The sequence below is a fragment of the Stenella coeruleoalba genome (genome assembly GCF_951394435.1).
Source record: "Stenella coeruleoalba genome assembly, chromosome: 8".
NCBI lineage: Eukaryota > Metazoa > Chordata > Mammalia > Artiodactyla > Delphinidae > Stenella > Stenella coeruleoalba.
Genome location: NC_137154.1, coordinates 84,339,525 through 84,356,185, shown reverse-complemented (window position 1 = coordinate 84,356,185; position 16,661 = coordinate 84,339,525). Strand labels below are relative to the sequence as shown.

At 37.0% G+C, this 16,661-nt stretch overlaps 1 protein-coding gene across 3 annotated transcripts in view; it reads right to left on the bottom strand.

Moving 5' to 3' along the window:
• The window catches only part of ATM (ATM serine/threonine kinase), a 138,853-nt gene that overhangs the window by 113,306 nt on the left and 8,886 nt on the right, over positions 1-16,661 (bottom strand). Inside the window, exons 5-8 of one of the 3 annotated variants that reach the window (XM_079928766.1) lie at positions 15,504-15,668; positions 3,942-4,107; positions 3,055-3,293; positions 1,255-1,418 (exon numbers count right to left, since the gene is read on the bottom strand). In XM_079928766.1, coding sequence (XP_079784892.1) covers positions 1,255-1,418; positions 3,055-3,293; positions 3,942-4,107; positions 15,504-15,668 — 734 coding nt within the window. Of the gene's footprint in view, positions 1-1,254; positions 1,419-3,054; positions 3,294-3,941; positions 4,108-4,635; positions 5,797-15,503; positions 15,669-16,661 lie in introns of those variants that run through there. The other 2 variants (XM_079928767.1, XM_079928768.1) reach the window with 2 other exon arrangements.

Here is a 16,661-nt window from a genome sequence, read left to right as displayed (position 1 = left end):
TAAAATTCTCCTGGGTATATATCCAAAAAAACCAAAACCACTAATTCAAAAAGGTACATGCACCCAATGTTCACAGCAGCATCAATTGCCAAGATATGGAAGCAACTTCAGTGTCCATCAAGAGATGAATGGATAAAGATTGGTGAGTGTATATACATATGTATATATATACACATACACACACACACAAAAGACTACTACTCAGCCATAAAAAAAGAAAGAAGTTCTGCCATTTGCAGCAACACGGATAGACTTGGAGGGCGTTATGCTAAGTGAAATAAGTCAGACAGAGAAAGACAAATACTGTATGATATCACTTACATGTGGAATCTAAAAAACACAACAAATTAGTGAATATAACAAAAAAGATGCAGACTCACAGATACAGAGAACAAACCAGTGGTTACCAGTGGGGGATGGGGGGTAACAAACTATGAGTGGGAGTTTATTGTAAGGATGTATTGTACAACACGGGGAATATAGACAATATTTTGCAATAACTGTAAATGGAGTATAACCTTTAAAAATTGCATAAATTTTAAAATTTCTTCTATGGAGAAAAAAAAAGAAACATTAAGCCATCAACTGATGAATGGGTAAACAAAATGTAATATATCCCTACAACTGAATATTACTCAGCGATAAAAAAGAATGAAATACTTATTCATGGTACGACATGGAAGAACCTTGAAAACATTATGCTTAGTGAAAGAAGCCAGACACAAAAGACCACACATCGTATGATTCAATTTATATGAAATGTCCAAAACAGGCAAATCCACAGAGGCAGAAAGTAGATTAGTGGCTGGTTGCTAGGAACTGGAAGCAGGGAATTGAGGCTGACTGCTAATAGGTACAAAGTTTGTTTTGGCAGTGATGGAAATGCTCTGGAATTAGTGGTGATGGTTGCACAACAGAGTGAAAATGCTAAAAACCACTGAATTACACCCTTTAAAATAATGAATTTTATGTCATGTGATTTCTAAATCAGGAAAAAAAACAAAGAAAGAAAACACATAGGGTTAGGATAATCTTATTGCTTGTAGACAGTTTTCTTAAGAATGGAAAAGTTCATCATCAGTTTTCCCTAAGTTTATATTTGCAAGATAGTTACCTCTTAAGTTAGAAGGGCAATGCTAAATATTTATGGTGTTTAGAAAGGAATAGTTACATGTACCGAGTAATTTTACACGCTTTTTACAGGCCAATAAAAGGAGAATGAGAAATTTCAAAATGTGACAAGATCTACTATACCTGGTGACAAATATCTGCCATCAATTCAATCAAGTTTTCCTTGACAGCAATATTACGAGATCCTGAAGAATATTTCCCTCTGCTTCCTATATGACTTATTTCATTAACTAGCAGATCATATACATTGTATAAGATACTCTTCCACTTTCTTGATGCATAGGCACCTGTAATTTTAAAAAATAATTAATTAAATTAAAATATAATTTATACATACAATCCATTTGCACCGCCAACTCCCACAAAACTATTCAGCTGTTAAGGTGGAAACATTAGAAGACATCTGGTCCAGCCTATTTAGTACTAATGGCTCTTCTGACAATATCCTTACAAGCTCTACTTCATAATGATGTCCATTTCACACATTTCACACTCAGTTAACTGTATTTCTTATAAAATTCTTCCATATTCTCATCTATCTCTAACCAATTCAATCAAAATCTCAATCAAACTTTCTTTAATTTCTTCTCTCCCCCAAAGCAAATTAATACTGTCCCTCTTATACATAAGGACCAACTTCTCTGTATGTCTTTAAGAGAAAAACACTACCAGTTCCTTCAACGAGTGTACAAATAACATGTTATCCAGACTTATCATCATCCCAGTCATCTTTCCCTAGACACACTCCAGTCAACTTATGTCCCTCTTAAAATGATGACTCTACAAACTCTGGTAAGCATAATATTCCCAACCACGATCTAACAAGTATGGGGAACAATGGGGCTGTTTCCTCCCACAAAACGAAGAACCTATTTAAAATCTATTAATGAATTTAATTAATCTATTAAAGAACCTAATAAAGTCTATTAATGTATACTAAAACTATATTCGTGTTTCTGACAGCCTCATCATCTGCCAATTTTCAATTGATCCTAAACATGCACTTAACTAAAACCCTAAACATGTCTCACCATCTCTTAATAAGCCTGATTTTCATTCTGGTGAGAGCTATGTGAAAGATGAAAAACTAAGGAAAGCCACCATTCTTTCACCTCCAGTGGTTTCATGGGCTACAAATACATCTAACTATACATACTAGAAGAGCCCATGAAACATACACAGCTGCTTTTGATAAAAAGTGGCTACAAACAGTTTTCCTCTATTTTAGCTACTATTCAATTAATGTCCTTAATAAGGTCATTACACTAGCCATGATGAATTGGTCCAAAGGCTAGTACAAGCCAGATTCAAAACATAGCCTAAGCATGAGAGAACTCATTCAATTCTAGTTCCACCCAGTAAAGTTCCTGTCTACTGAATGGAGCTACATCATCCATGCAATACCCTTTTGGTGAAAGACAAACATAAATGAATGAAGGGAGGATAAGTCATTCATTTCTGGTTTCCCTAGCAAATATGTATTTATCTTCCTTGGGAACTGACTAATCTGGCTGGTTCAATCCACATTTATCTATTTTATTTTCTAATAAAAGCAATATGTAGATAAACAAGATCCTTTCTTCTCTAAATTCTTTTACTCCTACAGTCTGCGTCACACCTCTTAGCACCTAATTATTGCTGCATAATCAGCTCCTAGAGGGAATAGTGTCTCATATTTGTTTGTATTCCTCACAAAACGTAGCATTGTACTAAACAAATGGTAAGGCATGATATGATTTGCTACCTACCATAGCTTCAAATTAAAAAAAAAAAAGTGTGAAAAATATCCTCATGACTGACACTATTACCAAGCAAAGCAATCCAGAGGAAGGTCATAACCTCCTATAACATACAGATTTCATACTTAACCCTCTATATTTCAATGAAGAAGCAAATTCAAAATAGCAAAAACTTTCTTTATACCTTTTTCTTGAGTTTTGGCTCCCTTTGGATGATGGATATAAATTTGTAGTTGAAATAACTCAATAATTACTTCTTTTAAGGAATCATTAAGTCTATGTTGAGTCCAGATATAAAGTAAGGTAGGAAGAATTTCATCTCCTAATTCACATACTCGAATTCGAAAGTTAACAGCCAAAGTCTTGAGGAAGATAATAAATGCTGCTAAGATATGATTTAGACCTGCAGAGCTCTTTTCTTGTCTGTAACAGAAAATAAACAGACTTAATATAACAGGGGAAAATGCAGAAACTGAAGACAGTAATGAAGTTGCGTGCTGAAAGAAAAAAAGTTCTGATTTTCAAATAATAGTAGCCTTACTTTCAGAATTATTCAGAAAAATCACAGCAGCACTACTTAGCAACAACAAAAAATAGTTCCTATTCGGCATTGGGAGATCACTCTGTTAGCTCTCCCTGCTGCTGAAACACTGTCTAAAATTATATAAAACTAATTTGTAATACCTACCATTTATAAAATATTTCACATTATAAATTGGGTAATGCCACACAAATATAAGATACTGATATTTCCAAAATATATTCCTATTTCATTTTATTCTTAGCACATTACGACTATCTTCAAAATTCAGGAAAATAAAAATATTTAGAGGCCATATAGCTTTTCCTGTTATTAAAAAAGCAAGACAGATCTAGAACATCATTACATGTTCTGCATATTGGATATTCAGGAAGTGCTGGACCTAACACTTTCCTTGGGAATCCACTAGTTCTACTATAATCGGCCAATGATGTTTTCAAGTTGGTAAAATTTAGTTACTCAATCTAAAACACAGTCTTGCAAAAAGATCAAATGGATTTCCAATACAAAACAAAAACAGATTAGATTACCTTGCATGCTGAATAGCCTTAGAAAAAAAATCCAAAAATTTGGAATTTAATCCATCAGTCTGCGAACAGCATCCTTTGGTCACAGCTTCAATTATTCTAGCCACCAAAACTCTATTAATGTCTTGTGAAGGTTTAAGATACAGCTGGAAGTACACAGAGAACAATTCTTAAAAAAAAAAAAAAAAATGTTAGTTATGTTTTTAAAAAGAAAACTATCGAAACATTTAACTTAGATGTCAAAATTCAATTTAAATTTCAATAATCCCACAGACAAAAGATTAAAAATTATATTAATTTATACTTACTACAGTAAGAGCATTCCATCAATATTTATTTTTATAAATTAAACTGCCTTCAAGACAGGAACTACAGGCAGCAGAGTATGTGAACACCAGTTTAAGAGCCAGATCTCAGATAAGCTACTTAACTTCTCTATTCCTAAATTCCTTCAGCTAGGCCTAACAAAGCACTTGACAGTGTACTCTCCACAGTTTTGTTTTGTTTTGTCTTAGTGCTATTTGATTAATAATGTGTGTAAAGTGTGTCAAGAACTGTGAAAAATCTGAGACTTTATGCTATTTGTAACCCAACAAATTAGAATGCCAGTTTCACGGATGTTGGCAGAAGACATGAAATTCCTGATCAGAGAAAGAGGACAATTTATTTCTCACAGCAATGAGAGTAGCCAGAGTACCTTCATTTTTGCATAAATTCCTCAATCTCAAAAGCAATGTGAAGAGGGACAAGTGACACAGTTCAAATGATGAGCTACCATACAGGAGAGATATCCCAAGCAATGAGCTGCAAGCAAACCTTCCTTTGTTCTGGAGGAGGTCATCATCTCTGTCATCTCTATCTTCCAAGGCTCACTGTACATACTTTAAAAAACAGTCTGGAAAAGAATAGTCAGTGTCATGTCTTTGACATGACATGCAGAAACGTGAAATGCATTGAGAATTATCTCCCAACACAATGAAAAGCAAAGTTGCTAAGGCAGGATTTTCTTCCCATAAAGAGGTAATTAGGAAGTCCTCAGTTAGCAAAGTGACTTAAGAATAATTTCAACTGTATATGTCAAATAATTCTGCAGAAATAGCTTAAAGTCAGAAATGTTAAATTCAAAAGAATAAGGACAATATAAAAACCTCAAACATCAAGTAGTAAGAAAAATGATTCCTATCATATCTGACTTTATAGAACTCTACACAAGTGCTTCCCAAAGTTTTTTCACTACATGCAATACCTAAATAATGGTAAAAACATGAATTAACACACACAAATTTGGAGACAGAAAAACAGGAGGCGTTATCTTTAGCATTTCCTTCTTATTACTTGGCAAGAGCAAAGTGCTGAAACAGGAAAAGCCAACAATGCAACTCTCTGTCTCTGATTAAATCTCAACTTTCAGGGCTTTTATTTTACTTGGGGAAATTATCCCAGTTCTCACAGAATCCAACATATTCCTCTAGTAAGTGGGTAAAAAAAAAAGCTAGTATAAGACATTCAACAAAAGAGTCCTACTTCTCCAAAAACGGCGGCAGTGCATGCCTCCAAATGAATTCCCTTTCTCCATGAATTCAACAACAAAAAAAGCTCAAAGAGCAGATAGCAAAACAGCATGATATTAAAAAGCAGTTTCTGCAGACTCACAGACATAAAGAACACACTTGTGGTTGTCAAAGTGGAGGGAGGTGTAGGGGAGGGAAGTATTGGGAGTTTGAGATTAGCAGATGCAAACTTTTATATATAGGATGGATAAACAACAAGGTCCTACTGTATAGCACAGGGAACTATGTTCAATATCCTGTGATAAACCATAACGCAAAGAATATGAAAAAGAATGTATATATGTACGACCAAGTCACTTTGCTGTATAGCAGAAATTAACACAACATTGTAAATCAACTATTCTTCAATAAATTTTCTTTTAAAAGGAGTTTCTGGAGTTAAAATAAAATAAAACCCCAAAAGACATCATTAAATGTAGATTCCTTGGAATTTTACACATAGACAGCCATATCATCTACAAATGTGAAGTTTTATTTCTTCCTTTCCAATCTGTATGCCAATTATCCTTTTCTTGCCTAACTGCCCTAGCTAGGACCTCCAGTACAATGTTGAATAGGAGTGGTGACAGTGAATACCCTTGTCTTGTTCCCAATTTTTTAATGAAAAGTTTTAAATTACAGATTTGATTTCTTTACTCGTTACAGAAGTATACAGATTACCTATTTCATACTGGGTGAGTTTTGATAGTGTGTGGTTTTAAGGAATTGTTCCATTTATTTTCAGTCATCAAATTTATGTGTGTAGAGTTGTTTATAGCATTCCCTTACTATTCTTTCAGTATCTGTGGAATCTGCAATTATATCCCATTTAATTCCTAATATCAATAATTTGTGTCTTTCTTTACCTTACTCACTCTTGCTAGAGGGTCTAGATTTTGATGTTTTCAAAGAATCAGCTTTTTGTTTCAATAATTTTCCTTTACTGTTTTGTTTTCATCGATTTCTGTTCTTATCTTCTGCTTGAAGTCTTTGGATTTGTTTGTTTTTCTAGTTTCTTGAGATGGAGGCTAAGATTACTAATTTGATATCTTTCCTCTTTTCTAATGTAGGCATTTAATGCTATAAATTACCCTCTCAACATAACTTTAGCTACATTCCACAAATTTTGATATGTTGTAATTTTCATTTTCATTCAGTTTTAAACATGCCTTGAGAATTTTCTTTCCACCCATGAATTATTTAGAAGCGTGTCATTTATTTTCACAAAAGTACTATGAAGGAAAGAGTACCACAGTAGAAAATAAAAAGAGAGGAAGAAATTAGGAAAAACAATCAGAAAATGGCCGTGACATTTAAACTGAGACTTGAAGGACAAGAAAAAACAGGCCATAATAAGGGTAGCCTCTGAAAAAAGAACAAATGCCACAGGTAAGAAAGAGCTTATACCTTCTAAACAGGAGTGTGTGAGATGATCCATAGCTATGTCAGAAGAAAATATTAGCGCTCCTATTTTTTAATTAAAACTAATTACAAAAATTATGCTTTACTGATTTTTAATATAGAAATCGACAATGGCCACTCTGGAAGACAGTTTGGCAGTTTCTTAAAAAACTAAACATACTTTTACCATATGATCCAGCAATCACGCTCCTCAGCATTTACCCAAATGAGTTGAAAACTTATCTGTACACAGATGTTTATAGCATTTTCATTCATAATCTCCAAAACTTGCAAGCAATCAACATGTCTTTCAGTAAGTGAATGGATAATTAAACTGTGGTAAATCCAGACAGTGAAATATTATTCAGTGCTAAAAAGAAATGAGCTATCGAGCCATGAAAAGACATGGAAGAACTTTAAATGCAAATTACTAAATGAAAGAAGCCCCTCTGAAAATACTATATACTGTATGATTCCAACTATATGACATTTTGGAAAAGGCAAAACTATAGAGACAGTTAAAAAGATCAGTGGTTGCTAGGGATCAAGGTGGAGAGAGGAATAAATAGGCAGAGCACAGAGGATTTTCAGGGCAGTGAAACTATTCTCTATGATACAATAATGGTGGACACATATCATTATACATTTCTCAAAAGCTACAGAATGTACAACACCAAGAGTGACAGTGTAAACTATGGACTTTGAGTGATATGAGGTGTCAGCGTAGGTTCACTGACGGAAACAAATGTACCGCTTTGGTGCTGGATGTTGCTGTGTACGTGTGAGGTCAGGGGATATATGGGAACTCTGTACTTTCTGCCCAATTCTGCTGTGAATCTAAAACTGCTCTAAAAAAATAAAGTCTATTAAAAAAAAGTTTGAAAATCACTGGGTTAGAGAATCTGAATAAAGGCCACTGTAGCAAGAGCATAGAAATTAGAAGGATGGGGTGGGCTTTAAGGTCAGAGAGATAGGCAGAAGCAAAACTACGTAGCACTTCCAAGACCTGAAGGGAAGTCCATATCTTATATTAGTTATACAAGAAAGCAACTGAAGGTTTTTAACTTTTCTTCCTTTCTACCTAATTAGAAAAACTATTTTCTTCCTTAGGACAATCTTAGGGCTCTTGCTTTGGAATCCCTTCTTCTCAGAAAACATACATGAGCAATTTTCCTGTGTATTCAACTACTCTCTCTTCACTGAATCCTTCTGATTACATGTATATATACTTCAATCACTCTCTTCTTTAATAGGACCCCCCTTTCCCTTCCCCTTGTAGCCAAAACTTTTGAAAATGTTGTATTTGTTAATCCATTTTCTCACTTGTCACTCATGCTTTCACACCAGTTTGTTATACAACTGAACACCATCAACCAACTGACTCTAACTGCCATGTATAGAATAATTCATCCAACAATAGCAGATACACATTCTTTTCAAATGCATATGGAACACTCACCAAGTTAGACCTTATCCTTGATCATAAAAGAAATCATAACAGTTATAAATAATTTTGGTTATAAAAAGCATGGTCTCTGACCATAACATTAAACCACAAAAGGAAAACAAAACAGGAGAATTACCCCAAATGAATGGGAATTAAACAACATACTTCCAAATAATCCAGGGTCAAAGGGAAACCCTCAAAAAAACCTAGAACATATTTTGAACTGAAGAAAAAGAAAAAACAACATTGTCAACATTTGTGAGATGTGACTAAAGTAGTGTTTAGAGAAAAACTTATTACATTAAATGCACATATTTGGAAAGAAGCTCTCAAATCAATGATCTAAGCTTAAGAAACCAAAGAAATGAAATCCAAAACAATCAGAAGTAAGGAACTAATAATTATAAGATCAGACTCAGTAATGAAAGAGGCAATACCACTACAGAGCCTAAGCACATTAAAAGGATAATGAGACAATAATGTTCAAGAACAACTTTACACTCATACGTTCAACAACTTATATGAAATGAACAAATTCTTAAAGAAACAAATTCCAAAGGTCACTGAAAATATGTAACCTAAATAATCCTGCATCTATTAAAGAAATTGAATTCATAATTAAAAACCTTACAACCACCACCACCTCCAAATTCAATCCAGTAACATACAAAATGGATAATACATCATGCCCTAATAGGGTATATCCCAGAAACACAAGGTTGACTCAACCTGTGAAAAACTGATCAACATAATTCACCATACCAATAAACTAAAGACAAAAAAACCCATGATTGGGCTTCCCTGGTGGCGCAGTGGTTGAGAGTCCGCCTGCCAATGCAGGCGACACGGGTTCGTGTCCCGGTCCGGGAAGATCCCACATGCCGCGGAGCGGCTAGGCCCGTGAGCCATGGCCGCTGAGCCTGCGCGTCCGGAGCCTGTGCTCCGCAACGGGAGAGGCCACAGCAGTGAGAGGCCCGTGTACCGCAAAAAAAAAAAAAAAAAAAAAAAAAAACACCAAAAAAAAAACCATGATTATCTCAATATATACAGAAAAAAATTCAATTCATATCCATTCAATATCCATTCATGATAAAAAACCATGAGCAACCAGAATAGAAGGGAATGTCCTCAACCTGTATTAACAGCTAATATGCTGAACTTCCCTGGTGGCACAGCATATAAGAATCCACCTGCCAATGCAGGGGTCATGGGTTCGAGCCCTGGTCCGGGAAGATCCCACATGCCATGGAGCAACTAAGCCCATGTGCCGTAACTACTGAGCCTGTGCTCTAGAGCCCGTGAGCCACAACTACTGAGCCCACAAGCCACAATTACTGAAGCCCATTCGCCTGCAGCCCGTGCTCCACAACAAGAGAAGCCACCACAATGAGAAACCCGCACACTGGAGCAAAGAGTAACCCCCGCTCGCTGCAACTAGAGAAAGCCCACGTGCAGCAATGAAGACCCAACGCAGCCCAAAATTAATTAATTAATTATTTAAAAATAGCTAATATGCTAATGATCAAACACTGAATATTTCCCCCTAAAACCAGGAACAGGACAAGGAAGGATGTCTCTTCTCACTACTCCTAATCAAAATCATATTGGAGGAAAAACTATAAATCTCTTAGAAGAAAACACAGGGGGAAAGTTTCATAACATTGGATTGGCAATGATTTGTTGGAAATGACCCCAAAAGCACAGGCAACAACAACAAAAAAATAGATAGACTGTATTCATCAAAGCAAAACCTTTTGTGCATCAAAGGACACTATCATCAGAGGTAAAGGCATCCCATGGAATGGGAGAAAGTATTTCCAAACCATGTATCTGATAAGGAATTAATATAGAATACATAAAGAACTCCTACAATCCAACAAAAAACAAACAACCCGATTAAAAACTGGGCAAAAGATTTGAATAGACTTTTGTCCAAAGATGATATACAAATGGACAATAAGCACATGAAAAGTTCAACATCACCAGTCATTAAGGAAATGCAAATCAAAATCACAATGAGACACCACTTCATACACATTTACATTAGGATGGCTATTATCAAAAAAAGAGAGAAAGAAAAAGAAGTGTTGAGGAGTTAGCGACAGGGAGGGCAGGGGGCCTGTGCTTAGTTCTGGGGGAGGAGGTGGCCAGTTTAGGGTCTCAGGGGACAGGTGGGGGAGATGGCAGAGTTAGATGGGACTGGGGGGGTGAGGGTGCCAGGAGAAGGAAGGTTGAAGGGGAGACTAGATGTTGGGGGAACTGTGCTGGGAAGAGCTGCGTCAGAAGTGCCCACAGTAACCCGGGGGGAGGACAACACCCAGGTCTGGCTGTCGCAGCTGCTTGCTGGAGAAGGGGAGCCTGACCTCTAGGAGGGCGCCGCTCCTGTACAGAGCGTTGTGAACCCGCCTGGGGATGAGGCCTGGTGTTGTGGAAACTGAAATTAGCTTCGCGGGGCTGACAGTTCTGGCCCAGGGCGGTGGCAGTGCACCCCTTTAGACTTTTCCTCTAGGTTCCATGCTTACCTCTTCTGTGACCTCACTCTGCCCCTCCTCCTCCCTCTTAACTCTCTCGAGGTTATCCCTTCACTTAAAACATTGCTTCTGGTAATCTGTGTTCATCATGGCAAGCTGATGGCAGCAGGAGAAATGGAGCCCCTGTCCAGTGTGAGTCGTAGCAGTGCAGGAGGGGAGACCCTGGAGGAGGAGAGAGCCCGCCTAAATTGATGTCTACAGATTGAATTTCCAGAGGCTTAGGAGGAGGAGTTCCCCATTGTCCTGTTTCCAGGCCTTGCTCAGGAAGCCCTGTATTCATTCAGGAGACCATCCTTTAACGTTTTCAGATGAGCTTATGAGGGGGCAATCTTTAAAAGTCCAAAGCAGATGCATCCGGGGCCTTCAGCAGATGCGTTGCTTTGAGTGTGTAATCCGGGAGCAGCGATCTCTGGGCACGTGAATGCCACCAGGCACCTGTCCTGTTCTGGGGTGGAGGTTTTCAGATGCTGCATCTTCTAAATTCAGCCTTCTGTTGTACTAGTTTTGTGCTACGAACCTTGCTCCCAGAGGACTCGTAAGCTGTAGAACACTTTAACACGATGCCACAACACAGTGCTGCCTTGTAGATGGAGCTTGCAGATGCATCCCAGTGACCCTCTCATCTACCCGCCCGCCTTCCTGTGCATTGGTCGGAGGAATTCTTAGTGTGATGATATAATCTGTGTGTTGGGAAAGTGTTCAAGATGGAAATGCCTTAGGCAAATACTTAAATGAGCCAACTGGCAAATTGAGGGGGGTCATTGTACTGTGCTGGAGATACGAGTTGGTCATGCCCCAATTATGATAGAAATGGCAGGTCTAGTTTGGGCATTCCTACTAAGAAGGGAGTGGTCAGGGTACCGATAGTGATCTTTGATTCATCTTGCTCTATGTGTTTTTTAACTTCGATTTTACTTGATCAGATTTCAGAGTAATTTTAGTGTTCAAATGGGAGGACCCTGAGGTGAGGGGTGGTGGGGAGGGAAAAGCCTACCACAGGTGCTGGGAGGGGTGGGCGTGAAGAAAGGGAGAAGGGGGGAGGGTTGTGGTTAGGTGTGGGTTGTAGAGGGTGGGAGTGGTAGGGAATGTGGGTTGAAGGGAATTCTCTGAAAAGATCAGTAGGCAGAGCTCTGGGGAATTATATAGAGCTCATGGGCCAAGAAAATACTGGTTAATAGTAAATTGTTAATGCCAGTTAAATTATCGCTTGGAAGCAAAAAAAAAAGTCACTTGGAAACTTTCTAAAATGCTTAGAACTCTGCTAAGTGCAGGGGAAAAAGCAAAATTGCTTTGCTGCAAGATGGGGAGGACTGAAAAGGTAACTAAGGCCTGGTTATTGGTGGCTTGAAAGATTGGTGTCAGAAATTTGCATCAGCAGGTTAACATCCTTCACTGCTTTCAAGCTCCTTACGTGGTTTATCTGAAGATGTGTGGTATTTGGGAGAGGTCTTCGAAAAGACTTTAAATACCCATATTGTGGGCTTTTAAAGTAAGCTTGAGATTTTGGAGTGCACTTAAGATGGTGAGATGTACTCTTCTGGGTTTTCACTGAGGTTTTGCAGTTGAAAACTTGAGCAAAGTGAAAATGCAATGACTTCTAAAGGAATTTTGTGTTACTTCCTGCCTTAAAAGCACATCTCTTCTTTGTGATAAGTATTAGAAACAGCAAGAGTTTTTACTTTTCGTCGTCATTGTAATAAGGAGAACCTAATGACTTTTTGTGATCACTGTAAAATTACTGTAATATTTGGTAGCAAACAATCCATGTAGGCTTGCTAAGGTTACAGTTAGTAATCCACTGTATCTTTAGTTTTGAATGTTTGTGTTTTTTAAGTGATAACCGTATTAGAGAGGAAGCTATCAGCCAAAATCAGTTTGGGAAATAAGCAAAACTGGGGATGGGGAGGTGCTTTATTACTAGATTATGGTGTGCTTGTGAAAATGCAGGGAAAGATCTGAATTCTTTGTGATAAAGTAATACCAGTGGCTTTAAAAAAAAAAAAAGCGTTGGCGAAGGTGTGGAGAAATTGGAACACTTGTGCATTGCTGATGAAAATGTAAAATAGTGTAGCCCTTGTGGAAAACAGTATGGTGGGTACTCAAAAAATTAAACACAGAATTACCATATGATGCAGTAATTCCACTTCTGAATATATACCCAATTGAAAGCAAGGACTCAAAGAGCTATGTGTATACCATGTTCATAGTAGAGTTATTCACAATATCCAAATGTAGAAACAATCCAAGGGTCCAATGACAGATGAATGGATAAACAAAATGTAGTATACACATACAATGGAATATTATTCAGACTTAAAAAGGAAGAAAACTCTGACATATACTACAACATGGATGAACCTTATACATTATGCTAAGTGAAATAAGCCATTCAGAAAAGGACAAACACTGTACAATTTCACTTACAGAAGGTACTAGGGTAGTCAAATTCAGAGACAGAAAGTAGAATGGCTGCCAAGAGCTGGAGGTGGGGAGCAGGGGAAGTTCCCGTTTAATGGGTACAGAGTTTCAGTTTGGAAGATGAAAAAAGTTCTGGAAATGAGTTGTGATGGTTGCATAACAATGTGAATATACTTAATGCCACTGAATTGTATATGCAAAAATGGTTAAAATGGTAAATTTTATGTTATGTCCATCTTACCATTAAAAAAAAAAAGCATACTGAGGTCCTAGTCAATATAAGGTAGAACAAAGAAATAAGGCCACATGGCTCAGAAATGAAGGAACAAAAAACTCTCCACTTGCAGATGACACAACTGTCTAAATAGAAAATTCCCCAGAATGAACAAAAGAGCTCCTAGATCTAATAAGCAATTTTAGCAAGGTCCCAGATCAATATGGTATACAAAAGTCAACAGTACTTCTGAACAACATGGAAGAGAAAATGTTTTAAAGAGACAGTAAAATTTACAAACTACTGCAGTATAAATCTAACAAAAATATACAAATTCTATATGCTGATAAATCAAAAAAGACGTAAATAAATGGAGAGATATACCATGTTCATGGACTGGAAGAGTCTATGTTAAGATGTCTATTGCTCCTTAGTTCAATAGGTCCAACGTGATACCAATAAAATCCCAGCAGGATTTTTTGTAGAAATCAACAAGCTGATTCCAAAATTTGTATGGAAATGTTGGTTTAGAAGACTAAGGCCATCTTCTCATCTCACTCTACACTCTCTCCCTAGACAATCTAATCCATAACCGTGGCTTCAATCACCACCTCTACCAAATATATTTTGAATGTAAACTTCACTTCTTGAGCAGGCTTCATTAGAGAAGTAAATTTCAGAGACGGTAACTAACTAAAAAAAAAATTCAACAAAAAGACTGACTATCAGACGTGAAAGTAGTTTGCTTAAAAATAGAGAATTTCAGAGAACATGCCAGATGATGGAATCAGAGTAAAGAGACTAGAGGAACGACTGCCTTTGTTTCAGAGACCCATAGTTACAAGTAATAATCTAAAATGTACAAATATTCTAAATATTTAGGCTGAACCATTTTGGTGACAGACGTGTCGGTGTACCCTAGATATCACTGGCCTATTCTCTAAAGGCTGCCACTAGGCTTACTGAGGGCTCTGTTTGGAACAAAGCCTCCTTTGTGTTCAGAGCAACAGCAAAGGCCCCAGATAAGAAATTAAGCAATAGCTAAGAAGGCCTTTATTCATGTGGGAACGGTGGAATACAATGTAGACCACTGATTAGGTCATGGGTTTATGGTCCACAAACATCTTATTTTGAAATGATAAACTGATGGTAAAAAATATAGATAAATGTCTTTTAAGTTAGCACAATTTATCTTGAATACTTCTCAATGAAAAATACTGAGTTTCTAAATTTTCAGAGGTGGCTGTATTAGAAGACTTTGACATCTGGCTTAAAGTCACCTCATTAAAGCCAAATACCATTTTCACCCATTAAGCCACCCAGAGCCAGAAATACTCCACTTTTGAAATCAATAAACTCAAAAATTTCAGCCTCTGACCAAACTTCCTTTGTGGTCTCTTAGTACCTCTCACCTACAAACTGTCAACAATACCTCCATGGTACCCCACTCTACTTATCTTGTAAGTCACTGGGTCCTACATATTCTATTCTAATATTTCATTTCAATTACCTTACCAGTGACCTGCAAACTGCCTAGTCCTAATGGATACTTCCACATCTTATTATTTCTACAACACTTTAAATGTCACACCCCTTCCAACTTGAAATTCTCTTGCTTTCCCTTTTATGACATCTCTCTTGGTTTTCTTCTTTCTACTTTAATCATTGTTGCATTTAGGTGTCACTGATCTGTGAACTCACTGCATTATAACTTTTGGTTTACTTGGTTTTTTCTGTCATTGGACTGTCAAGTCTTTGAGGACAGGTATGGCATCTTTCAATTCTGTAATTTTAGTTCTGATAGCAGGCACCAAATACATTATTAGTGACAATTTAAGAAGTACATAATACATGAAAAGTGTCAGATTCTATAATCATTTAATTTCACTAAGGTACTGTTAAACTGTGAGGTCATTTGGGGGATATAAATAGACTCTGAATGCTCTTTTGGTGAAATTTCATTTCACAAGGAAAAATTCACAAATAACAAACTTCAAAACATACCTGTCCACTGTTGCTGAGATATTTCACACCAGTACTTTCTCACTGAAAGAATGTCCTTCAGCAATATGTTGCTACAATCAGCTCCATAAATGGCACCATTAGATGAATCTTTCACTGTCTCCATGATATAATTCAAGAGTTCTTGACATTTTAGCCTGGGTGCTCCTATTTAAAAATAAAACAAACAAACAAAAACATATAAATCTTAAGAAAAGTAAGTTAAGGATGCTTGGAATGGCAATTGTATAAATAATTCCATTTGGGAACTTACTATTAACTAACCTCCTTCTCATAAAACACGGATTAGCAAACTATGGCCCAGGGGCAAAATTCAGCCAACCACCTGTTTTTGGAAATAAAGTTTTTTGGACCATAAACATGTCTATTCATTTACATATTGTATATGGCTACTTTCATGCTAAAATGGCAAAGTTGAGTTGTTGAGACAGAGACTACATAGCCTGCAAAGTCAAAAACATTTACGATCTGGTTACTTTACAAAAAAAATTTGCCAATCCTATAGGATTATGTAGCAAAAACAATCATTCATTCTACCTTAATAATTCACAATTTCTGACATTAGACCTTGAGTGACCCAAAGTTTCCTGGTAGTTTTTATAAAAACCTGATTAGAATAAGATTATAAAGAGAATACTATTTCCTTTGAAAAGCAAAATTACTTCCAAGTCCTATAATAGCATTTATTATATATACATATGTAAGGCTACAATTTTTAGTTTTATTTAATTATTAGAGGTCCTGAAAATTCAGAATTAATGGATATATATATTTTTTAATGGAACTCTTTTTCTTTTAATTTATTTATTTCTGGCTGCATTGGGTCTTTGCTGTGCACAGGCTTTCTCTAGTTGAGGCAAGCAGGGGCTACTCTTCGTTGCGGTACACGGGCTTCTCACTGCGGTGGCTTCTCCTGTTGCAGAGCAACGGGCTCTATGCTCGCGCACTTCATTAGTTGTGGCACGCAGACTCAGTAGCTGTGGCTTGCGGGCTCTAGAGCACAGGCTCAGTATTTGTGGCACACGGGTGTAGTTGCTCCGCGGCATGTGGGATCTTCCCAGACCAGGGCTCAAACCCGTGTCCCCTGCATTGGCAGGCGGATTCTTAACCATTGTGCTACTAGGGAAGTCCCTGGATATA